The sequence below is a fragment of the Sarcophilus harrisii genome, chromosome 4 (assembly GCF_902635505.1).
Source record: "Sarcophilus harrisii chromosome 4, mSarHar1.11, whole genome shotgun sequence".
NCBI lineage: Eukaryota > Metazoa > Chordata > Mammalia > Dasyuromorphia > Dasyuridae > Sarcophilus > Sarcophilus harrisii.
The window spans coordinates 457,711,434-457,737,699 of NC_045429.1; the positions used below are offsets into that span (position 1 = coordinate 457,711,434).

Sequence of the window (26,266 nt, forward strand, 5' to 3'; positions counted from 1 at the left end):
TGAGTGATCTTAGGTCACATATTCTTTCTGGACCTCAGTTTCCTTCTGTGTGAAAGGAAAAGTAGAACTAGATGACTATGTACTAGAATGGAGAAAATGCCTACTATGTGCTGGGTATTGGACACGCCAAGATTATACACGCCGGAGCCCTCTGCTCAGAAAGCTCACCAGCTGTAACAGTCAGACAATTAATCATTTGTAAAGCACCTATTGTGTGACAGCTACCTCTTTAGGTTCTAGAGAGTCAAAGGAAAAATCAAACATTCTCTGGAAAGAGAACTGGATGTGGGGTGAAAGGCTCTGATGACCTCAGTGCCTTTTGGCTGGGTTTTGCCACTGGCTTCCTGGGTGACCTTGGGCACAAGTCCCTTCACCACTTAGGGTCTCAGTTTCCCCATTTCTAAAATGAGAGGAATGAACCAGAAGACCTCTAAGGCCCCTTTCAACCTTAAGGCCACGATCCTTTGAGCTCTAACGTCAGGGGTTTGGAATCTATGAAAAGAAGGGGGAGGCTGGGATCAGTTAACCAGTTTTATTCTTTTCCTCCTCAATCCCTGTTCGGTCCTATCAGTCTACAACAGACGCTAAAGGAAGGGATTTTTTTTTTTTCACTTGAGGCTTGTTTCTCTTCATCCCGGTCCAAAGTTCCCCGGGTTAATGTCAATTTTCTTGTCTCCGTTAATATCTCATCAGCTCCAGCATTCCAGATGCTTTCCAGAACAAACTGTCCCTCCGACACTCACAGACAAATGTTTGCTCAGCCATCCCCGACTCCAATCTGGCAGCCCCTCGCCAGCCCCACGGCCTCCTCGTTAACTAAAGAATAAGAACAATGATACGATCTTTCAGTGTTTGCAAAGTTCCTTCTCACTCGAGTCTCACACAGTCCCATCAGGGAGAGATTATTCCTTTCTGGTCAAGGGATATTACAGAGAAAGCTCCTACGGGTGCATTGGTATTGATCCTAGGCCGCGGATGCTCTTTCCCATGATTCTCTTTCAAGAGTTGGGGTCTATAAGGATTGGAAGGACACTGGAAGGAAACTGTCACTACAGCCCAGCCCTGGTACTGTGGCTTATAGTCCCAGGGAGCACGGAGATGTGAAGTGACCGATCCACAGTCACAAAGCCAAGACCGGCCAAAGGTCTGATGTCAACTCCCCCACCCATCGGGACTCACGGTCTCTCTCCATGAACTTTATAGCAGGCCTTTTTTCGTTTTTTTTTTGTTTTTGTTTTTTGTTTAGCCCCAAACTTGAAATTTTCAAATGAGTGAATAAAAAAAAAAAAAGTATTTTATTCCAAGCTAAGGGGTAAATCTCCCGGATTAATGCTGCCAGGAGGTGGCAGCACCAAACCTCAGTCGCCCAGTAACAAGGAAGGAAACACTGATCGTTGTCATTTAAAACAATGTTTGGTGATAACTATTATTATTCTGTTTCTCATTGGGCCTTAAGGACTGCAAAGTGTAATACACACAGAGACAGTTATCTGCCCGCTCCAATGTATCTAACCTTTCTATGCATCCTCTTCACACATATAGGTCCGCTCACTCTATGTACATATAACATCGACACACATACATATAGCCATACATATTTATATCTCTGCCCAGTCCATATGTACATATGTTAATTTTTGTAAACTTTAAAGCCTTATCTAAATCCCAGCGATCACCACCATAATAACGATGTTCACATAATATATATATATATATATAAAATAATAAAGCACATAAATATATATGCAGATTATATCTGCATACATGTGTTTAACCGTATATGTGCACACATAAACATGGTACATATAAACATACAGACACAGGCCTACATAAATATACGTGTATGTGCACATACACATGTCTCTCTCAGGTCTCATTTAATTCTCACAACCCTGGCAGGTAGGCGCTATTACTATTATCCTCCCCATTTAAGAGGTGAAAAAACTGAGGATGAGAGAAGCTCAATGGCTTGTGAAATGTTTGACGAGGGATTCCAGCCCAGAGCTCCCTGACTCCAACTTTGCTGCCTCCCGGCCTCCTTTTTAGGACCCCAAGTGCTTCTGTCCCATTGGGGCTTGGGCTGGAGGGATGGAAGGAAGGGCCCCAGAGTTCTGGAAGGGCCCTGCAGGGACAGAGGCTCAAGTGTTGGGGAGTCAGCTGCAGAGATACTAAGGCAGACAGAGGAGAGGGGGCAGGGAAGCCCAGAACTGGAGGAGTTCAGGCAGACAGTGGGACCAGAAGCCTGAGGATCCCAGGCAAGTGTTGGCACCCAGAGGTGAGAGTTGAGTTCCAGGGGCAGGACATTATCAACAAGAAGGGGAAGGGGCTGGGCCTTTGGTGGCCTCATTGCACAAGCCTCCCTCCCTTACATCCAATTCACTTGCATGTCACAGCATCACCTCTCTGATATCAGGGTCCCCTTGGAGAACTAAGGACAGAATTTCTGGAAGGAAGTGAGAGCTCCGGCAAGTCCTGCATTTGGAGAAGAGCCTGGGCGGACTCCGCTCCTCACCGGCCCTCACTGAGGTTTCCTGTCTCCACAAGGGATTCTTTTGAGTGCAACAAACGTGTGTTCCTCTTTAGCAAACACTGATGACTCCCATAGGCAGGGGCCCAGGGGTCTTTCTGAGCCGTCTCTCAGTCCCTCCTATTTTGCTTTGCAAGATTGCTGGGTTTGCCCTTCAAGGTGAAGGTGAATTCGATTTCTGAAATCAAGAAAAGTCCCCCACTGTTGGGAAGGCCTTGCTGGAGAGAGTGCTGGCCTTGGAGTCAGGAAGATTTGGAGCCAAACAGCTCGTTTATGAGATCTCCCACATGGATGGGCGGTGTCAATTTCTTCATCTATAAAATGGGAATCATAATAGCACCAACCTGAGGATCAAATGCGATAATAAATGTAAAGTGATCTGAAAACCTGAACCACTAAGGATGCTCTCATCACCACCATCATCAATAATATCATCATCATCATCACTACCATCATCATCAATATCATTATAATGACCATCATCATCATCACCATCTTATAGAGCATGGTCCATGGTAATTCTGCCCTCACTCTTCACCTGACCCACCTCCCCTTCCTGTCACCCACCATCTCTAACAAACACCTTTTAATTTCCCATTCTTTTATTTTTAAATAAACTTTTTACTAATAACTGTTGGAATCTTTACAAATTGTTAAGTCATTAGAGTTGACAGATGATAATTATCTAATTTAGCATGGTACTTAGCAAATCCTCTAGCTCACTCATGTATTTAAGTACTCATTGGAGTTCACACGTTTGGGAGATTTCAGGGTTTAGTATGAGATATCTGAATTCACACCTCCTTTGAAGTTCTTAGGGCCAGAGAGCACTCTGGGAGATATCCCACAATCCCATTCTCTCAGAGGAGGAGTTAACCTTTGGGAGATCATATATATGGAGGAAGCTCTTAGAGCTTCAAGAGAGTTATTTGGGAGCATTGACTGGGGTTAGAGAGGAGCACTCTGGGAGGAAACCCACAAGCCCTCTCTCGGAGGCAAGAGAGATTCATTGCATCTTCCACCTTGGTGCTGGCTGGAGACTGAAGAAAGCAGAGGCAAAGGACAAAGCTGCAAGAGCTCTTAGAACCAAGGAGAGAGAGCAGAGGTAGAAGCAAGGGACAATCTGCAAGAACTCTTGGAACCAAGCAGAGAGATAGGCCTCTGAGCTAACCGGGCTATATTGAAGGACACAATAAAAGATCTGAACTTTTTATCAGCTGGCTGCGATTTTGGGTGATTAATACTTTTAACTGAAACTAAGGCTGCCTCCAGAAAACCTCCCCAAGAGGTTTTTTAATGCCACCAGAATTTCTTCCAGGGCCTCTCTCCCACTCCCTTTCCGGAGGAGCATCCCTCATAACAAGGATATTTTAGAAGAAAAAATGGAAAGAGGAAGAAGAGACAAGATAATCAATAAAACTCATCAATGAAAACGTCCATACACATGTGTCTCTCTGAATCTGGGCTTCTAGGATCCTAAGGGTGAATAAAATCTAGTCGCTAATGAAATGGCATTTAATCTTCCAAAGCTGGGATGGACGGCACAGGTTTCCCAAGCCTGGTTTGACCCACCAGTAATCCTTCACCTCTCAGGAACCTGCAGCTATCCAGCTCCCTCTCTTTTCTCCCTCTTTCCTTTTCTTCCAGTCCCCCTTTCCTTTTTCCCTCCTTCCTTCCCTTCCAGCTCCCCTCTCCTTCCTCCCTCCTTCCTTCTCTTCCAGTTTCCCTCTCCTTTCTCCCTTTTTCCTTCTCTTCTAACTCCCCTCCTTTCTCTCCCCTTCCTCCTTTCTCCCTTCCACCCAGGGCACGTCCACCTAGATATGGCAAAGATCTGGGGGCCATCCTGCATTTCTCAGTGTGGTCCCAACTCCTTCATTATAATTTCCCAACACTCATTTTCCATCCTTCTGAGAGTGGACTCTCCATTTGTTTCCTTCTCGAGGACATTGTCTATTGTTTCCCTGGCTCTGCTTCCTTTACTTTGCATCCACGGGTCCCTGGCCAGATTCCCTTGCCCTTTGGCAGCCATTGCTGCTAGCTCCATTTTACAGCTGAACAATCTGAGACTGAGAGATTCATCTACCAGCCTGAAGCCCTCTTGCTGGGAAGTGTCAGAGGCAGGATCTGAATCCTGGGATCCTTGTTCTAGAGTTAGGAGAGACTTCTCATCCAGCCCCTTCATTCAATTTAGAATCCCAACTCCATTTGTATGAAGTCTTTTTCAAGGTAATTGGAGTTAAGTGACTTGACCAGGGTCACACAGCTAGTCAAGTGTCTGAGGCTGATTCCAGGACCACCTATCCACCTTCCTGTCCTTATCTGAAGTCTTAGATATCTAGTTCAATCTTCTTATTTTACAGGTAGAGAAATTGAGGCCCAGAAAAGTTGAATGACAAATTACCAAATGATTACTTAATAGAGCTAGAAAAAATAATAATGAAACTCATGTGGAAGAACAAAAGGTCATGAATCTCAAGAGAAATAATGAAAAGAAGGAGGAAGGAAGGAACCTGAGCTAGAACTCAGGCTAGTAGAAAACAGTTGATATCCAAGCTATTTGGTTAAAAAAATTTCTAGATTGAAGAGAGAAAAAGATGAGTTTTTTTCCCTGTTAAAGACCAAGTAAAGCTGTAAAGCTGTCTTGGGGAGGACTGAGGCAGAAGGGGAGGAAGGTGGGCCCCTCTTCTCTCCCTCTCACCTCTCCCATGATGTCTCCCCCCTCAGTGATGATTTCAGAGCTGAGCTGGACAAGGCTCTTGCCCTTAGGTTCCCAGGCTGTCCTTATGGCAGCTGGAGGAGACATGGTAGTGGAGGTAATGTTATGCCAAAGTCCCCTTTTAATGGGGTGACCCAGTTCCTCCAATTATCCTATTTCGTATTCTGCCTTAGGTTATGACCGTCCCCTCTTAATGTTTGAGATAAAGGTTTTATAGACATTCCTTAATGTTTGACAAGATAAAGGTTATTCCATTTCAGATGCCATTAGAATATCAGTAATGTCACTGTTCTTGTTATTCCATAAAAAACTCGGTGCCCTGATACTCGATAATCGGAGCTAGACTCTTTGAGATGATAGCCTTGTCTAGCCCTGGGATCAACACGGATCCATTGGTCCCAGTATTTTTCTCCATTTAATAAATTATTGAATTGGTCTCTAGACTCCGTCTTGCTCAGCTCCTTCGGCATTACAGTAATGGCGGTGATGGTTCACCTTGAGTGACACCTGTTATCCCCCCTTCTCCCATGATGCTTCAGCTGGGCAGGCTTGCCCATCCTATTTGGACATTAAAATACCCAAATATAGAATAAGGGCTTGCAGCAGTCGCCCTATTATCAAGCAAAAGGAAAGCATTTATTAAGCGCCTACTATGTGCCCTGCGCTGGCTGGGGAGACAAGTGCTCTACCGACAGAAACACTTCAAAACGGGGGGGACACAGTCAAGATGTTGGGGTGAACAGGAAGTGAATTAAAACGGAAGCCACAGGGCAGCTCAATACCAGGTATCCTGGAAGGAAGGAAGGAAGGAAGGTGGAGGCAAGAGCTGGGGCACGACCTAAAAGGAAGAAGAGAGGGACAAAGAAGAAGGAGATAAGGAGGGAGGGAACCTCCCAGTCACGTACAATGCCGGGGGCAGGGGAGACGGGACCTTGGGTGAGCCCCCGCGCCAGAGGAGGGGAGCCGGTTTGGGCGGCCCCCCCCCAGGGGAAGGGGGAGCAGCAAAGGGGGCAGGGGGATTTGGGATCTGGGATCCCACCTGCTCTTACCACCCCTTCCCCATCTCCCCCCCGCCGGGAGGGGCGGCCTGGAGCAGGAGGCCACGCCCAGCCGTGGGAAGCCCTCAAAGCATTCCAACTCCTCCCGTTGGGATTAGGGTAATGGACGGCCTCACCTGGCGCGGGGGCGGGGTGGGGGTGGGGGTGGGGGAGTCAGAGCAGCCTCCGGGCTGTGTACATCTGAAAGAAGGTGCAGAACAGGAAAATTCCTCGGCTCTCTGAAACTTCAGGGAAAGCTGGGAAAGTTGGTCAGTTCCAAGCACTTGGTTTCCCGCTGCCTGGGAGGGGAGGGGGGGAGAGCGCGGAGTGGGGGAATGCTGGTTCTCTCTCCTCCATCCACCCCTCCCCCGTCTGTACCTCCCCCCCCCCCCCCCCCCCCCCCCCCCCCCCCCCCCCCGCCCCCCCCCCCTTTCTGCCTCCTCATCTCCCCCGGCCCAGGGAAAGCTCCCTAGAGAAAGAAGCCTTGAAATCTTAGGACGTTCTGAAAGGCATCTTGGTCATCAGTTAGTCTAGAGCAGGGGTTCTTGACCTTTTTGGGTCAGGGGCCCCTTTAGCAGCAGCCTGGTGAAGCCTTTGGCGCCCCCCCCCCCTCCAATAACTGAAGGAAGCTCTCTTTCCACTGGAGAGAAATGAAAATAAAGCTCGCACTCCCACCCGGCCCAGCCAAATTCACGAACCTCTTGAACTCTGTTGAGGTTTATGGACCCCAGGTTAAGAACCCGGATCTAGAAGCCAAGATTTCGAGCTAGAAAGGGTCTTCGAGTCCAGTTTTCATTAGTTGAGCCCTTCATTTCCCAGATGGGGAAACAGGTCCAGAGAGGTCATGTGGCCCCAATTCAGGGGGCTAGGATTTGATTTCTCCCAGGAGTCTTTTCTCATCCCCCCCCCCCCCCCCCCCCCCCCCCCCCCCCCCCTTCGCCCCCCCCCCCCCCCCGCCGCCCCAGGGTCCTTTTCTCCCCCCCCCCCCCCCCCCCAGAGTTCAGTGCTCCCTAAAGAGCACCAAACTCCCTAAAAAGCAGAGCCTGATGGGAAAAAAATCCCTCCGTGCCTTCCAGCTTGGTTTTCTGAAGGTTCCTTGTCCTGGGCATGAGTCAGAGGCAGGACACACTTGGCCGATTTTGTTCATGCCTTTGATTTTTATTAGTGCCTGGAACTGCTGGGGAAAAACTGGTCTGTACCAATGCAGACGCCCCCTGTTCGGGCACCGAGCAGGGCTTTTCCAGCTCCAAGGTTCGTTTGTGTCAGAAGCTACACTGGAAGCCAACCCTGCTGGGTCAGGAGCCGCCATTTGTACAGAGCAGGACGATGAAGGCCATTGGACTTCTGGCTCTAAATCGATGGCCCCGTGAGTCTGCAGACCAACAAACAGGCCCGCAATGACCTCGATCAGCAAAGAATTCCCCTTTGTCCCCTGGCCCGGGGTTTTCCGGCCTCCCATCAGCGCCTGCTGGGTGGGACCTGACCCTCCCCTACTCTCAGGTTTATGGCTCAGCCCTTTGGCCTAGTCCCGCCCGCTGCATCCTGACAACTGGACCTTCCACTCTCCTCCCGGCAGCTGTTTGCTGTGTGAGTGAGTGTGCGTCCCGGGGAGGTGGGGGCCCAGCAGAGGTGGAGGGGAAGCAGGGCCTTCCTTCCACCTGACCCTCTCCCTCTTTGTCCTAGCTCCGTACCCCCAGCTCTGCGGGCTGGCCAATCACCGACCCCGCTCGGGGAAATGAGCCCTGTTTGGTTCCAGGAGAACAATCCTGCTGAAAGGTGAGCTGGGGCTCGAGCTTGGCTCAGCCAACTGCAGAGCGTGGGGCGAAGTTCTCCGGGAACTATGAGGAAGTGAGCCGGGCCCGTCATCCTCCAGCCCAGCAGCCAGACCCACAGGCCCAACTTGTGGAGCCCCGAGCCCAGGTGAGTGACCAGAGGGGCATGGAGCTGTCCAGCGGGGCCAGCAGCCTCCCGGCCAGGGCTCCTAAAGCTGGCTGGGGGAGGGGGGGCTGCAGCCAGGGCAGTTCGGGGTCACCGTTCCCGAGGGCAGCAGAGGCTACTTCTACCTTCCTGGCACCAACTCAGCTGGGGGCGGGGCCTTGGGGCCCTGGGGCCCGGAACTGGTCCCTGCCCACAACTCGTCCATCAGATCTTAGTCCTTGTTATTAGCGGGACTGAGGAGGCCAAGGAGTGGGAAGAGCCCTCCCAGGTCTGGCTTCAGCTCTGCCAGGGGATACCCAGCCGTGTGATCTTGAAGGAGTCACTTCCCTTTCCCTGTTCCTAATTATCTTCTCCAAAATTGTGTGTGTACATGTGTGTGCTTGTGTAGGTACATATAGACGTGCATGTGCCTGTATACAGGCGAGCATGCACCCAGGCTGCATGGATAGACACATGTGTGCCTTGCACACACATGTACACACAAGCATGTGATTATGTGCACGGCCTGGTGTGTGCCTTACGGGCATGTCTCTATGTGTACACACACGTGTATACACATGTATCTGTGATGCGTGTGCACCTTGTATGTGTGTATGTGTTGGTGCGAGCACACATGTCTGTGCACAATCATGCATGTGTGTACGTGTGTGTCTATGGTGTGTGTGTAAGTGTCCACATATGTTGGATGGGGGAGAGTTCCATCTCTAATTTTATGACTCAGTGTTATTATCCCCCTTCTCCCCTGGGCCTCAGTTTCCTTTTCTGTAAGACAAGGGGGTTATATTCTATGATCTCCAAGGTCCCTTCCAGGTCCAACTCTGTGCTCTTACTAACCTGTACGAGTGTAAGAGAGCCACTGGCTGCTCTGGGTCTTGGGGGTCATCTTGGCTATGGAGGGAGGGGGGCTAAATGCTGGATGGCCGCCGGCCCCACCTCTTGCCCCGTGGACACAGGGTCCATTGTGGCCGCTCCGAGCTCCCCCATTTATCCCCCATTTCGCTCCCAGTCTCTCCCAGTCACTCACTTTTGATCTAGCAAAGGCTGATGGGAGCGGCTTTGGATGATGTCATCTCTTTTAGGGTGGGAGCTAATGAACAGCATTAGGAAAATGGGGGAGGGCAGATATTTAAAATATTTAAAGGTCTTGAAAACAATTGAAATTCAAATTCATCTGGAGGATATTCGGGCTGGAAGAGAACCCAGTGTTTGTAACATAATGGAAGGGGCCAAGCCCCTCCCCTCAAATGAGAGGAAACCGCCCCAGGGAGGTTTTGTGCCTTATCTAGCCTGTGGGGATTTGAATTTGAATCACAGGACCACAGATGCAGCTGGAAGTAGCTGCAGAGGCCAGGGAGGCCAGCGCTTTCATTTTACAGATGAAGAAACTGAGGCAAATTAGGGTTAAGTGACTTGCCCAAAGTCTCACTGTGACACAGTTGGCTTATTGTTAGTTAAAGCAGTTTGTCTCCATGCTCCCAGGACATCGTGCCCCAGCCTCCTTTGGATTCCTGTGTGTACTTGGGAAAGAATGATTTCTTTGAAGTATTTTCTCATTTCAGCTTTTTTGCTCACATCCTTCTTTCAGGGCGTACAGATTATGGTGGGTTTAATGTTTATGGTGGTGAAGTGGATTAATAATAATAACTAACAGTCAAATAGCACCTACTATGTGCCAGGCACCTGTGAAGTGCTTAAAAATAGTTTCATTTGATCATCACAATCACCCTGGGAGCTAGGTGCTGCCATTATTCCCGTTTCCCAGATGAGAACATTGAAGCAAACAGATGTTGCAAGGTCTATGACCCTGGGCAGATGACTTCCCATCTTTTCGGCTCGGTTCTCATCAGTAGAATAGGGACAGTAGCACTGATGGTGTTTGCCTGAAGGAGGTAAGCACGGTGCCTTGTGCTTATTGTGTCCTACAGAAATTGATTGGCTCATTGGATCGATCCAACTATCGTCTCTCCTAGAGAGAGCACAGGGCTTTGGTCTAGGTTTTATTTGACAAAATCATGGCACCTGGATTGGCTTCGATATTGGAGACGAGGAAAGGAAAGGCTCACACTTGGCTGAGACCATTGAGTGGCCAAAGCCCAAGTCTCTGCTAGGTTGGAATCATGTTCTTGCTCCCTCAACCCCAGAAAAGGGGACATTTTGAAAGCGATTTTGAGAAATCCCAGCCATGGGGGTTGCCTGAGTAGAGGAGGAACGGGGTCAGGGCTACGTTTTCGGAATTTTGGCTTGGCAATGGGGCCAACTGGTCCTTCCTAAAATGGAGTTAATCGTAGTGAATCTCTCCAGACGGGGTCTGAGCCAGACCATAGCAAGAAGCACTCTGGGAGCCTTCTCTAACCCAGCCAGAGCTCACACTTGACTCTTCACTGCCTCAGTGACACTGTTCATTCCCTTTAGCTTTGTGGTCCACTGATACCCCTGGCTCTTTTCCCAGTCCATTCTAACCCAGGAGATAGTCCTGTTTTCTAAATTCACACTGTCCTGAGATTGTTTCGTTTATTCATTTTGTCATTTAGTGGCACATTGCCTGGGACAGCTCCCTACCTCTGTGTGTTTCTCTGAGTGCATGCATGTGTGTTTGCATGTGAATATATTTGTGTGTGCAAGGAAAAATGAAGTTCTGAGAAGCTGATGGATTTGGTCATGATGGTCACTGGGGAGCTTGAGTGAGCACTATCGGGAGAGCTTGGCTAGGCTGTTTTGTGTGCTGAGGAAATGGCCAGACTTTTAGGGGACCTGGTTTTGGTTCCTGATTCTTTCTCTTCCTACATGTATCATCTTGGGCAGATCACGTTGCCCTTCTTGCCTCAGTTTCCTCATCTGTAAAATGACCTGGAGAAGGAAATGGACAATCCCTCCAATGTCTCTACCAAGAATGGCCCAAGTGGGGTCATGAAGAGCCAGATATGGCTGAACAAAATGGAAATGTAGCATTTCCTATGCTTCTGGGAAGGATGGGGGGTGTGTGTGTCTATGAGCTTCTTTGGATACTGCTAAGAACACATAAAAGAGAAGAAGCCCTGGGTGAGGGATCTCTCTAGTGCTTCTGAACATCGATATTTTTATGAGATGTTTTAGGAGGGTCCAAAGGCGGTAACTGTTCCCAGTCCCATGGCTTTGATTGTGGGTGATGATGAAGGGCTTTCAGCTTCTCCTAGTTTTCTGCATGAAAAATATTACTGATGCTCTTAAATAGTTAAGTACTATAGGAATCAGTGGTTCCATTTTCCAGATGAGTATACCGAGGCACAGGGAGGTTCATGCAAGCCCTTCAACATTAAGTGGCAGATAAGGTTCTGATGGCCTCTCCTGGCTCCAAATCCACCATTCTTTGATCCCCTCAAAGGGGTGGGATTAATTACTAGAAATGGAGCATTATTTTTTCATTGATTGAAATCTTGCCAGGGAAAAGTCCCATGTTGTGCTCATAATGACTGTAACCCAGTGCTCCTAACTGGGACTTTGGTCTCTACCCTCCAGAATTGTACCCATTAGAGCATTAATAGGAAGCCTTGCAAGTGAATGGTTGGCGCCATTGGCATCCTTAGGGCATCTGATGGTACCTGTTTCTGATGGATGGTGTTTTTTTGCAGAGCATGGCACAGACGAAGGGAAATACCCAGCCTGAGGGTGCCCCCCACCAGCCCTTCGTCTTCAAGGTGGTTCTCCTGGGGAGCAGCTCTGTGGGCAAGTCCAGCCTGGTCATCCGACTCATCAAGAATGACTTCAAGGAAATCCTGCCCACCATGGGCTGTGAGTTCTCCACTTTGCTTTTTCCTTCATGCTAAGACCAAGGGAGCTAAATAGGGTTGGGGTGGGGATAGAGCTGCATTTCCCCTTAGCATGCTTCAGAGGTTCACTCAGATTTTAAAGAGCCTGGAAGTCATGTTCTTTAAAGGGGAGCTTCCTATCAGCTGTCTTAGAGCATAACCCTCCTCACCATTGGGCACTATTGCCATGAAGTCGGTGCCTCCTTCCAGAGAGACCAACTATTGATGGCTTCCCAGAGAAGTCCAAAGTGGGGGCAGGGCAAGGGAGGGGTTTTTAAGAGTGTGAAGGATTGCCCTATGGAAGATGGGTTAGATCAGTTCCTCTTGGTCTCACTGGGTGCAAACTGCAAAGAAATAAATTTGGGCTCAAAGAATGAGAATATTTCTGGGTGGAATGAAATTCCTTGAGAGGCGCAAGGTTCCTCTCTGGCCCAGTGGGCTGCATTGCCATCCTGGGGGAAGAGGAGGAACTGTTATTGGGGGATCATGGCACTGCCTTCTTTCCTTTCATGGTAGTCTTCTCACTCAGCCATCTACATCTAATACTTTAGGAATAAACAAATGGAATGTCTCCACCAATTCAACAGTGAATATTGATTAATCACTCACTCTGTTCTGGGCTCTGAGTTAACCCCTGGGGATGCAAAGATAAAAACCAAGGTTCCTTCCTCAGGGAGCTTATATTCCACTGAGAGGATGTACCCCTTTCTCAGATAAGTAAACAGAGGCACACAAAGTAAATATAAAGCAAATGGATGCCAGTTCAGCATCCAAGAGAGTGGGGGCAACCTAGACCATGCTGTAGAACAGGGCCATCTTCTAGTGATAGGCATCCATCTCTTCCCCTCTCTGGACCCAGACAGAATTGAAGGAGTAGCTCTACATTCCCTGAGGAGCAGATTTCACAGCAAGACCAACATTAATTAAACCAGGTACCATCTCCATTCCTAGTTTTGGAGGTCATGGGGAGAAGACCCTGGAAGTTTTGGGATGGTGGAAAAGCTACTAACCTTGGAGTGGGAGTGGATGGGGTTGGGTTCAAATCCTGCTTCTGTCTTCTACTCTCTGTGTTTCCTCTTCTGGATTAGACAGACTCTGAGCTGTGACCTACGATACTAAACCACTTTCTTCCCTTGTGCCTCAGTTTGCCAGCATAGAAAATGGGGGAGTTGGATTACATGACCCTAAAGTCTCAGATCTAAATAACAGTAAATAATTATAATAATAGTATCTTTCTGTAGGGCCCTAAAGATTTCAGAATGGTGCATTTGTTTGTCACAGCAGCCCCTGGAGGCAGGTGTCCCCATGTTATAGATGAATTAACTTGAGGTACCAAAAGAAAGTACTTGCCCAGGGTCATACAGGATTTGAACCAAAGTCCTCCTGATGAGGATCAAAGACTTTCCTCCTCCAATTCATCCTCTGAATGGGAAACCTGGGAAATGAAAGTTGTTCCCTTTGAGCCAGCCCGGGGACCATAGAATGTCGAATCAGGAGATCTGGAGCCTCTGCGTGGGCTGACTTGGTGTGGTCAGGTGACCCTGGAAGGGTATCAATCAGCTCAGGAAGTAACTCGGAGGCTCCATGGAAACCTCCGGGGAGGAGTACTGCCCTCCACTGCTTACATAGAAAGCTCCCTCAAGCACTTTCACTTCTATAGGCTTTGGGGACCATTGTGTGGGACGAGAGCAACACCTAGTGGACTTTTGAATGATAGCTCCGGAGCTGGAAGGAAAGCTAGAGCTCTCTAGTCCAATCTTCTCATTTGACTTAGGAGAGAAATTGAGGCTCAGGAAGCTGAAATAACCAAAGCCAATCATGCTAGTCAGGCAGTCAGGTGGTGCACTGGATAGAGTCCAGACCTGGAGCTAGGAGTCAAATCCTGTCTCTATGGGTGCAAGAGGTCTAAAATGACATCATTATATTAGAGTACAATTCCAGTGTGTCCTACTGTGGCTGATCAGATCAATAGGAGCTCAGAATACTCTGCCACAGCTTGGACACGAATAGTTCCCATGAACATTTGGGTTGGCTTCTGTGAAACTTGGCTGTCTCTGCTGTAGTTTTCTTATCTGTAAAATGGGGATAATAATTGGATGTATCTCCCAGGCTTGCTGTGAGGGTAAAATAATAAAATGTTTGTAACGTGCTTGAAAAAAACTTCAAAACGCTAACAAGGATTGGGGTCTTTCCACCAATCTCTGTGTGATTCTCTTTAGAGGAAGTGGGGTTCTAGAGGGGTTCTAGGGGCTTGCTTCCATACAGCCACACGGGCAAAATATTAATATTGAAGAGAAGGGCTTTTGCTTTCATGGGCAGCTCAGGGTCAGTAGAGAAATCCATCTTCCTCCTCCTGTCTATACTATTTATTCCACACCCACACACTCTTCTAGAGGCTCTAGAGGTGTTATTGAAATCTAGCCCTTTTTCCTGTACTTGGGGCTTTCTGCATGCTGGAGTAAACCAAGCTCCTCAGACTCATGAAAGATCTCTTCCAGGAGGCTCTCCCATGTCCGGGACCTTGATGCAATCGGCACAATTACTCTGCCAAATGACTGGGGGACATCATTGCTACAATGTATTTGTCTACTTCCCATCTGTATAAGCCCACGATAGTAACTAACATTTATTTAGCAACATGTTTTATATATTTTTCCTCTCCGATCCTCCCAACTCTGGGAGGGGAGTGCAATTGTTACCCCCAGGTTATAGATGAAGAATTGACTCTAGGGGAAATGACAGCTAGGAAGTGCCTAAGGATAGATTGTAATTGACCCCAAGGCCAACAGTGTTCACTGTGCAATTTATCGGACAAGCCAAATAAGTCTTAACAAATTGGTGTGGCAGCAGAGTCCAGGCTTTGATCAAAGAGACGCAAAGTCTTAATCCGAAGCACTTAATTCAATACTCAAAGAACACCTCAGAGTTTGGGTTATGGGCCAAATGGTCATTGTCCTTGTCTTTGTTGTTGAAGTCGGGCAGGGAGATTAGTCCCATTCAGGTTGGCCAAGGGGGCAGAAGCAAAAGGGAAAGGGCAGGATGGACTGCCAACGAGATCTATCCTCAGTGGAGGAATCACTTAGGTGCCAACCAAGGGTGGCGGGATGTGGGGAGGGGGAATATTTTTTGGGGCAGAGGTTGGCCAGATTAGGGGTTCCTGACTTGTTATTTAGAACATATTATTTCAAGGTAATTGGTTTCCCTTGTTATTCCCCGCATTTAAGAGCATTTGTAGAGGGCCAGAACCCTGGAGAAGTGTACTTGAAATAAGGTGTTAACTCAGAGAAATTGATGAGACAATGGTTCTCTAATTCCCATATATGCTTAGTGCTTAGTGTGGTGATGTCATGGTTCTCTAGTTCATGCATACTTAGTGTACTGTAATGTATTTGTTATTGTAATAGGGTACATAAGAACTGGGAACAAGAAGTCAGACTGCAGACTGCTGAGGGAGAATGGGTCAGACTATGACAGATGCAGACTGAGTAAGAGACAATAAAGACTTTGGACTGTATTCTTGTCCATTCTTTTGGTGATTATTCTGCTGAGACCAAGGCCCTTCCGGAGGACCGCCAGAAAGCTAGCCCGGACATTATAAGCATTACTCTGAGCAGGATCCTCACGCTTTGCCAGATTGCCCAAGGGAAAGGACCTAGATGGTCTTTAAGCCCTGGCTTTGGATTCAAAGGACTTGGGTTCCAATCATACCATTGTATAACCTTGGACAATTACCCAGGGACCTCTTCTTTGATGGGAAGACACTGAATTTGTTGGTTCTGAGATCCCATGATTCTCTGAATTAGAGCCTCCGCAGAATGGAATAGGAAGCATTGGGAAGTGGTGATGGAGTGAGGTCTCCATGATGGGAGGTCTTTAAGAGGAGCCCGGGTTAGCATTGATCCCAGATGTTGTAGAAGGGAGTCCTGGTTAGCCTAGAGGGCCCCTGCTGTGCTAGTTCTGCAAACGTACACCAAATGGCTCCTGCTTCATTTCTGAAAAAATTGCACAGTATTACACGAGACACCATTGGATTCTTCATGGCCAGTAAGACAGTCATCCTCACTTGCTACTTCCATAGCAAAGGAAAGGGCAATAATAGAAGCAAAGTACTTGCTCAGACAAGTGGGTTTTGCCCTATGCCCACACATAAGGCAATAGGAACAGCCGGCGACGGATGCAGCCTGAGTCAGCTTCCAAAGTTAGCACCAGGGCATCCAATCCTGGATGAGTGGAGGCAGCAGGTGGGAGAAGGAGCAATGCCAGGGCTGAGGTCAGAAGGCTCAGTCCTAACTCTGCGATGGGGGACACAGCATGGCCGTGGGACTCGGCTTCTTCATTTGTAAATGAGGAAAATAATTAATAAAATAATGATATAATAATAATAACAATGCTCACTATTGAGCTCATGGGGTTGTTGAAATAATTTAACAAAATTAAAAACAAAACAAAACCCCACCAAATTTAACAAAATAAAAGGCATTAATGCAAATCTGGTATTGATTTATATGTAAATATGATTTTTCCTATTGAGAATATAAACTCCTTGAGGAGGGCCTGATTTATTTTTGTAAACCCACCTCTAGCACAGTGCATGGACCTTTGGGAAAATGTTTGTCGATTGGCCGATTGATTGATTAAGACCCTGGCAAAATGGAAATTGTCAGGATTGTCATCTCCAATGTGGCAAGAATGAATTCATCCCACCAGAGCTTGTCTGGTGGCCCTGAAGGTTCAAGCCATAGAATGATCAAGGTAGATTCGGGAGACTTAGCGATCCCCATTTTCCATTTTTAAGGGGTGAGAGACAGAGTCAGTTTCACTGGAATATACCAGATGCACTTCCTATTAAATGCCTTGTATAAATGTAATCGTATGAGTGGTGAACACTGTTCAAGGCTCCACAGCAACAATTCTCAAACCTTTTGGTCTCTGGGTTACTTTTCAGTCTTAATTATTGAGACCTCCAAAGAACTTTGGTTTATGTGGTTTAGAGTGAGATCCTGATTGGTGCAAACGAGGAGCCCCTTGAAGTGGTTGTATGTACCCACTCTATTTGAAGCTATAATTATATATACTAGGATCATTGAGTTTAGCTCAAAGGAAATTCAAATACCAGCACTGTAAGGGATTATTAGGAGCACTAATTGGGGCCTGGCTCTATATCCATCAGTATTTACCAAATTTAAAGTTAAAACATCTTAGCATTATTATAAAATCACCTTCCATAGGGTCTCAGGAATGCCCAGGACCACATTTTGAGTACTAGTGATTGAAGGAGGCAGAGCTGAAAAATACCCAAGATTTTGTCTTTGAGGAGTTTACAGTCTTGGGTTCCAAACAATCCAGTTCAGTAAACATTTATTATGCACCTACTGTATGCAAGGTCTGACCTGGCTGTAACTCTGGGCAAGTCAGTTAATCTGTCAGAGCTCCCCATTGCTAACCCTCTGTCAGGGAGCAAGAGCATATGGGCTCCAGGAGTCCTTCTTGGCATTAGGAGGACCTGAGTTTGAATTTCACCCGGATACTTACTGTCTGGGCAGGGTGTGACGCGGGGCAAGGCACAATGTCCCCATTCTGCAAGACTATATATTGTAAGGAAAGTGCCAGAGGGAGATTTCTTAACCAAGTTTCTTATACTAATGAGGTTACATGACTAGTTCTAGTCTCTGTCATTGTGTTCTAGGCCCTGGGACTGGGGAGCCTGAGAAAGAAACCAAAACAGGGCTTGGCCCTTAGGGAGATTCTATTCTACTGGAGGGGGGGGGGGGGGGGAGAGAGAGAGATTCAGCATTTCAGGAAGGTAATCTCAAGAAGAAAGCATTAGCAAGATCATGTGTATGTGCATGTATATAAGTGTATACATGTGTATGTGCATGTATATAAGTGTATACATGTGTATGTGTATACATGCACATGCACATATGTGTGTCTGTGAGAGTGTGTTTATTGTATATCTGTGTGTGAGGATGTGTATACATATGTATATATGTATGTAGTAGTGGAAACTGTCCATAACCCATGTCATATGAGAAATATTGGAAAGATCTAGGGGATCTTGGGAGAGGAGATGACTGATTGGGGGTGGGAGTGAGGTAGGGAACCCCACTAGCATCTTCAGACATTTGAAGGTGGGAGAGGGTTGGACAAGACTGGCTTGAGAAGTCTGCTGGTTTGACCCCATTATAGAGGGTAACAAAGGATTCCTGTGATGTGAGTGGATGGTATTTGGTCACAGGGCATCGAAAGCTTTGGTCCCATCCCCAGGAACCGCAAAACAGATCATGGCTCATGATGGATGACAATTCCTGCTTCCAACCCTGATGCAGTACTTCTCTCCTCCCAGGTGCCTTCTTCACTCAGATGATGGAAATAGACAACTCGGCCTTAAAGCTGGAGATCTGGGACACGGCAGGACAGGAGAAATATCACAGCGTTTGCCACCTCTACTTTCGGGGAGCCAATGCCGCCATCTTGGTTTATGACATTGCCAACAAGGTCTGGATGCCCTGGGTGCTTACGGTCCCTAGATAGCCTTTGCTTGGTCTTTGGGTCTGTTCCCTTTTTTTAAGCAGATCAAATCCAGCCAGAGGCGTGAGATTCCTTTAGTTGTCACCCGATCTTAGGGGCCTCCCTTCCACTTCCCTCTCCTCTGACCCCATACTCATCAGAGCTCTCATCTGCCCCCTTCTCTTCCTTCAGATCCCCCTGCCCCTCCAACCAGGCCCTCTCTGTCCTTTACCTGGACATTTGCAGGAGCTCCTAACTGGTCGTTGCCTCCAATCTCTCCAATTCCACTTTAATTCCATGTCTAGTCACTTGTCAAGTATTTAAGAAACTAGTATGTGCAGCACTGTGCCAAGTGCTGAGAATACCAAAAAAGGCAACCCTCCCCCCCCACCCCCAATCCAGTCCCTTAAGATAATCACAGCCAGACAGCATGTGAATAACTCAGTACAAATACGATTAATACGGGATGAACTGGAGATAGTCCAAGAGGGGAAGCGCCAATTAAAATGAAGATGGCTGGGAACGGCTTCCTGTAGAAAGGGAGATTTTAGTGAGAATGGGAAGGAAGCCAGGGAAGCCAGGTGATGGAGAGGAGGGGGAGAGAATTCCAGGCCTGAGGAACATCTCGGGTTGCACAGCTGGCAAGGGCTATTCCCAAAATTCAGGCAGATCATTTTACTCTCCTGCTCAATGAACATCAGTGGCTCCCCATTACCTCTACAATAAGGCACAAGCTATTCTGTTTGACATTTAAAAGCATGGGCCGATTCCAGCATATATTTCTCTCTGAGTCTGCACCATTCTCCCTAACATACTATATGTTAATAACTAAATTGTCCTACGTGCTCTTTCCCTCCATGAATCAAGAAGAGCCGAGTTTGAATCCTGCCTCGGATACTTCCTAGGGTTGCCACCCTGGGCATATCACTTACCTGCCTTGTGCCTTAGTTTACTTATCTGTAAAATAGGGATAATAATAGCACTTTCCTTCCAGGGTTATTGTAAGGATCAAATGACAACATATTCACAGTGCTTTGGACACTTATGAAGCTATGTAAATGCCATCATAGTATGACATAACCACTCATCACCACTGTGACTTTACACAGGCAGAGCATCATGCTCAAAAGGCCATCCCTCCTCACTTTAGCCTCTTGGAATCTCAAACTCCCTACAAAGCTCAGATCTCCAATGCTACCTTGTACATGAGATGCCCCATTATTTTATGTAGTTTTTTGTCTGGATATATTATATCCTTGAGCTGAATGCATGGTATGGTGGCTGGAGCTGGGTTCAGATGTCATCTCATACATCAGTATATAGCACTGGATCAATCACTTAAGCTCCCTGGACCTCAGTTTCCCCATATAAGTGCTGGATTCAGAGACTTTTAAGATTGCTTCTAGCTCTAACCCTTGAACCTGTGAGATCAGGATCTGGTTTCATTTTCTCTTTTAATCCCCCGGTGTCCAGCACATGTTTGGCTTTTGGTAGACACTTAGTACATACTGATCCAGTTGAGCTGAGCATTGAATAATCTCATGATATCATGTGCTAAGTCTAGATTAGTCACTAGGAAAAATAAACATGAGAAGCACTTCATTCTCATTAGCGGGTCTTAGCATCTCATTGACTGGTAATCTGGATTGATGTTGCATCTTTCGCTCCCACGTCCAAAACTGGTTTAAAAAAATTAGCTGATGTGCTAACACTCCCTAAAGAGGAGCCAAAATTCCCGAGATTACTCATTGAAAATCAATTTAGTCTAGAGAACCCCAGGTGCTCCTTTTTGGGACTGAGCTGTTGTTTGTGCTTCCTCTTGGAAGGGCTGGGCTTTAGCTGCAATCTCTCTGTGGCTATTTGATCTCAGTCCTCTGGGTTTTCTGGGAACAGCTGTGGCCAGAGACTAGCTCTTCTGGGAAGGCCACATGTTCAGAAGTGCATGAGAAAATTACATGGAGGACTGACTGGCCACTTATCGGCTATATGACCTTGGGGATCGCCTTTGTGTTCAGTTTGGATGAAAGGGCTTTTCCCACTGGGTCCCTTCCAGCTCTCAGATTCGGTGATGATTGCCCCCGTTTTATGAAGCTCTCAGGGGACATGTTATTTGGGACTCTGAAACAAGTATTAATTGTATGTGAATAAAAAACAAACAAACCAAAGTTGAATAATGATCAAAGCTGAAAAAACCAAATTATGAGAATAGCAAACATCAAATGGGAGAAAAAGGGTCTCAATAGCAAATCAACACATTAAAAAAGTACTTGTTCTTGGGAGGCATAGCAACTAGAGTGCTGAACCCCGACTTCAGAAGACCTGAGTTCATCATATCTTGCCTGTGATGCAACATAAACCATCTCATCTCTTTAAATCTTAGTTTCTTCCTCTTTGAAATGAGGAAAATAATCTCACTGGAACATAGCTTATAGGTACAGAGGAGATGATGTTTATAAAGCGCTTGCCAGCCTGCAAGCTCCCTGAAAAAATCCATTTTCCCACTACTTTGTTCTAGCCAATCAAACTGAAGAGATTATTATATGCTGTTTTCTTTTTAAGGATTCTTTCCAGAGGGCCCAGAACTGGTGGAAAGAGCTGGAGAATGAATTTTCACCTGACGAAATTGTGGTGATTTTAGTAGGCAACAAGACAGATCTTGAGGATTCTCGGGAAGTGACCCTTGAGGTATGTGTTTGGTCATTGTCTGGATACCATTGCCGAATAGTGCTCCAGGTTAAGAGAGAACAGCCTAGTCTTTTAAAAAAAAAAATTTATTGATGTCTTTTGTCATTTCCATCCATATGGTAGACAAAAGGCTCCTTTGTGGCAAAGAAATTTAGTTAAATGCAAACACTGGATACAGACAATGTATACCATATTTTGTCTTGAGGCTCCTTCTTCATCAGGACCTTCATTGGTTTTTCCATCACTCAGAGCTCACCTGAATACATCATGATCTTTTGGAAAGAACATTGGATTAGGAATTGGGAGATCTGGGAATCAGGACAGCTGGGTGATAGTGGCTGAGTCTTGCTCTATTTTCTGCCTTGTCTGTAAAATTCCTGGGTTGATCCAGCTCTAGTTCTCCTAGGTACTTTACAGCTTCTTCTTGTTTGGGCTGCTGTGTGCTTTGAGACCCAGAAAAAGGCCTATGTTGTATTGGGTCTTGGTTTTACTTTTATTCTTTGTAGAAAAGCTTTTCAGTTTTTCTTGAGAAGGTCACAGTTGGGGAAATCAGTAGAGGTCAAATCCAAAGACTGAGAGACTTGTCCTTTTATTCACAAATGGGGAAACTGAGGCCCAGATAGGGAAACCACTAACAAATCATGTTACCTGAACCTAAGATTTCTCAATCATAAAATGAAGGGATTTGGCTAGAGGGCCTCTGAGGTCCCTTTTAGTCTACGGTTTAATGACCATCCTAAACCAAGGGTTTAGAAAGGGATAAGAAAGCCTTATCTCTTCTTCCTATTCTCTGCAATTCTGCAGTTATTTGAGAATGTTTTTCTTTTTCTTCTTTCCCTTTCCCTTTCCTCCTCTCTTTGTAAATCTTCCTCAGGAGCCATTTTGCTTTCCTACCCTTCTTTTTCTTTGGGATTTTGTTGTTGTTGTTGTTGTTGTTGCCTCTTGTTCAGCATTATGAAATTCTTTTCACAGTTCTTCAAGTACTCTGTCTGCCCTTAAATCTGTTTATCATCTCCACTTCATATTCATATTCATCCTCTGAGTTCACTGACATCTGAGATGTCCATGTTTCAATTTTCCATCTTCTGATTGACCACATCCAGCTCACCTTGTTCATTGCTCTTCCATTCCAGGTTTCTCTGCAATATTGATCTTTACAGCCTCAGACTTTCTTTTCATCACCAGGCACATCCACAGCTGAATTTCCTTTTAATTTTGGCCCAGCAGCTTCATTAGTACTGGATATACTGCTGGTTATCTTGTATTCTTCCTCAGTTGTGTATCAGGAAGCTTCCAACCTGGGACAGTCATCTTTCTTTTTTTTTTTGCTGAGGCAGTTGGGGTTAAGTGACTTGCCCAGGTCCCACAGCAAGGAAGTGTTAAGTTTCTGAGACCAGATTTGAACTCGGTCCTCCTGACTTCAGGGCTGATGCTCTATCCACTGTGTCACCTATTTGCCCCCAGGGACTCATCTTTCAATGTCATCTCTTTTCTCACTTGAGTATGACCCTTGGGATTTTCTTGGCAAAGATTTGCCATTTCCTCTTCCAGTGGGTCACTTTTTGCCAAAATTCTGCACCAGAACCTTAGATAACCCTGTATGCCTTAGCTCCTTGTTTCATCGAGTTACTCAAGCTCCACCACTCTACCAAGGCAGTAATCCGAAGGGGGATAAATTTGAGTCCATGTCAATAAATCTCTCACACTCTTTATATGGAAAACAAGAAGCTTGTAGAGATATCTCTAATATTCTTTCTGCCTATAAAGTGAGGAAATAAGTGAAAGAGTCTAATCAAAGTGCTTTTGTAAACTTTAAGCCAGTAGAAATGCTGGTGACATCAGTCGATGTTAGCGTTCAAGATTCTAGGATTTTGAGTTCATTTTCTCCTCTCTTTCAGGAGGGAAAAGCATTTGCAGAAAGTAAGAAATTATTGTTCATGGAAACCTCGGCCAAATTAAATTACCAAGTGACCGAAGCCTTCACTGCCTTAGGTAAGTAAATAATAATAACGATAATGAAAGCTAACGATTATATTGTGCTTACTGTATGCCCAGAACTGTGCTAGATGTTTCACAATTATTATCTCATCTGACCTTCATGGAAGACCTGTGAAGGTAAGTGCTTTATTTACCCCATTTTACAACTGAGGAAACTGAGATGCCCTGAGACTGGGGAGCCAGAAGATTCAGTTTTGGTCCTTCCCTCCCACCTGAGTCCCCTAGTGGCTGTTCACAAATCCACAGTGCTCTGTAGTTCAGAGGTCAACTAGTCCAACACCCTCATTTTACAGGTGAGGAAACTGAGGTTAAGAGAGGTCACAGGACTAGATTTAAAACTGGAAAGGCCATGTAGTCCAGCCTCCCTCAATTTGTGGGTGAGGATTAGGGTCCAGGGAAAGGCAATAACTTGCCCACATGTACACAGCTTATAGACAATAGAAACAGGATTATATGTGTATAGTCTGTTCCCCAAGAAAATGGAAGCTCTTTGAGTACAAGAATATTTTGGTTTCCTTGTATCCCCAGTGCCTAGCAGAGTGCCTGGTATGCAGTAAGTGCTTAATAAATATTCATTGATGGATTGATTGGCAGCCTTCCATCTTGGAGGGCTACAATATAAGCTTATATAAAAGGCCCTGTCATTAGGAAGTGTATTCATGTGTGCTGCGGGTCTTGTCCATCTTCCAAGCATCTTGGCGCCCAGGAGAAAGGCTGGGATAACTCGGATGGATGATTAGAGGTCGTGATTTGGGACCTTCCCCTCCACAGATCCCTCAATGTGACTTTCAAGTGAGGGAGGGAGGAGTTGGCTTCTTGGGCAAACATCTTGCTACCTTCTCTTTTTCCTTTTCTAGCTCGTGAACTATTAAAAAGGGAAGAACAGAATGGGGGTCAGACTCAGCAGGGGGAGCCCCGAGTCGACCTGAAGACAACCAGGATAGTGAAGAACAAATGCTGCCTGGACTAGGAAAGAACCCTCCCCCCACTTTGGCTTCCTCTTGGCTTTCCCTCACGAAGACGAGGCTCTCGGCCCATTCCTGAAAGCGCCTTTGTTTTAGCCGGCGGATGGCCCTGCCCTGGCTATGGCAAGGGTGACCTGGAAAGTTGACTCAAAATGCCGGACTTGCTGTCATACAAGTTCTCCCTCCCAGGCTCAGAAGAGATTCATGGGGCCTTCAAGTAAAGCCTCCTGATGGAGCCTTTGGCAGGAGGAATGGGCCAGGGGTGTCTGGGAGTCTGGAGCCAGAACACCTGACGCCTCCACCTGTGGGCAGCTTCTCAGGGACACCACGGCCTCTCCCTCTCTGGCAATCACTGATTTAGAGCTGACGGGGAGCTTGGGAGTCATGTAGCCCAACCCCCTCAGTTCCCAGCTGAGAAAATGGAGACATAGATTGTTGAAGGGACTAAATATAAGGAACCCACATGACTGGGGGGCCAAGGCAGGCTCTGAGCGCTCTAACCACTGCACTGCCTGGCTGCCTTCTGATGGGTCAGAGTGAGGCATCCCCTTGCTGGCTGGCACCGGGGGAGCCCAACGCCAGGTGGACATGCCATCTGAACACAACTGGAAGGAGCTGAAATGGGAAGGGTAGAAACACTTAAATCCTGTGTATACTTCTCCATGTTTTCATATTTATACTCTCTTCCTAGATGATTAAGAAGATGCTTTTCAAATCACTGTACAGCCTCCTGAGCCTCAGTTTCCTTCTCAGTAATTTGTATAATGACATTTGTGCAAAATTGCATTGTAAATATTAGTGTCTTCAGAGCCACAAGACTCAATTCTTGTACTCACTGTGTATCCTTGGTCATGTCACTGTTAGCTCCTTGGGCCTCAGTTTCCCTGTCTATAAAATAAATTAAGCTAAATGGTCTCTAACCTCCTTCCCAGTTCTAGATATACTGAGGTCTCATACTTTCTCAATTCTGGGGTTGATGTGAGTAAATATTATGCAAATTTAAAAGTAATATGGAAAGGTATTCAGTCAATCAACAAGAATTTATTAAGTGCTTACTGTATACCAGATACTGTGTTAAGAATTGGAAGTGGAAATAGAAGTAAAAAGGACAGTCCTTGTTCTCAAAGAGCTTGTGTTCTAAAGGAAGCTGAAAGGCTGAAGTGGGGGGTGGGCACCCCAAAGGGCAAGATAGAGACACCCAGAGGAGGCAGCCCAATGGGAAAGGAAGATGGTATTAATAATAATAGAGAGACCATAGTCATCTTAACTTAGCTCTACCTGCTCATGTCACAGTGCCAGCAATCAGCGGGACTTAGAGGGATCCATCCCCTTTAATGCTGTGATTACATGATTATTAAAAAAAATCCAACCAATGAAGCAACATTTGGTCTTGTTGCTGCCATGACCCAAAGATCAACAGTGGTGCTCTGTAGCTGAGGCAGAGAGCCAGCTTTGGTGTTCAAGTACTGCTTCTGGCACCTGCTGGCTGCGTGAACCTTCTCAAAGCCCTGTAGGTGATTCTCTAAGACTTAGTTAGCAGTCACTGATCTCAGTTAATAGAGGGACTTTCCACACTGGGAGTAACCACCTACAAGAAGCTCCCAGGCCTGGATCAAAGCAAAACGTCATCTTCAGTCATTGATGCTTGAAGTGTTTCTGTGGTTGTTCATTTTTTTAAATTGGAGCATCTTGGGTCTTTGCCTTGGATGCTACCACTCCCCTCCCTTCCTCACTTTTGCTCTTCTTCCTCCTCCTTCCCCTCTTCATTTTCCCTCTCCTCCTTCCTCTTCCCCTTTTCCTCTTCCCCCTCTTCCCTCTTTTCTCCCTCCTCTTCCTTTTCCTTTCCTTCTTTTTCCACTTTTGCCGCCATCAGCCTAGCACTGAAGAAGTCAGCCCCTGCCTCACCAGAGGGCAGTCAGGGCAGGTATGCTCCTGGAGGTTTTGTTTATTGAGAAAAGACAGTCTAAGGTGGTCTAAGGAAGTGGTTTGCTCAGAGACATCAGTGAAAGTTCTGAAAACCAGGAAAGCCAGGAATAAGGTGCCTCCCTGAGGAAAAGGACAGTTCCAAGGGAGGATGGGCGCTCGCTGAGGCCATTGAATTAATC

The 26,266-nt window shown here is 46.5% G+C and overlaps 1 protein-coding gene and 1 long non-coding RNA gene across 2 annotated transcripts; one reads left to right on the forward strand and one right to left on the reverse strand.

Moving 5' to 3' along the window:
* Positions 1–517: 517 nt before the first annotated feature.
* On the reverse strand, positions 518–7,169 carry LOC116423791. The gene is made up of 2 exons (XR_004234313.1): positions 6,979–7,169; positions 518–816 (listed from the first exon to the last, which is right to left on the reverse strand). It is a non-coding gene; the product is annotated as an uncharacterized LOC116423791 (long non-coding RNA).
* Positions 7,170–7,316: 147 nt separating this feature from the next.
* Positions 7,317–25,946, forward strand: RAB17 (RAB17, member RAS oncogene family). The gene is made up of 6 exons (XM_031968239.1): positions 7,317–8,200; positions 11,827–11,986; positions 18,350–18,501; positions 21,073–21,198; positions 23,097–23,190; positions 24,054–25,946. Exons 2-6 carry the CDS (start codon positions 11,830–11,832, stop codon positions 24,164–24,166), a joined length of 642 nt encoding a protein of 213 aa, XP_031824099.1. The 5' UTR covers positions 7,317–8,200; positions 11,827–11,829; the 3' UTR covers positions 24,167–25,946.
* Positions 25,947–26,266: the final 320 nt, after the last annotated feature.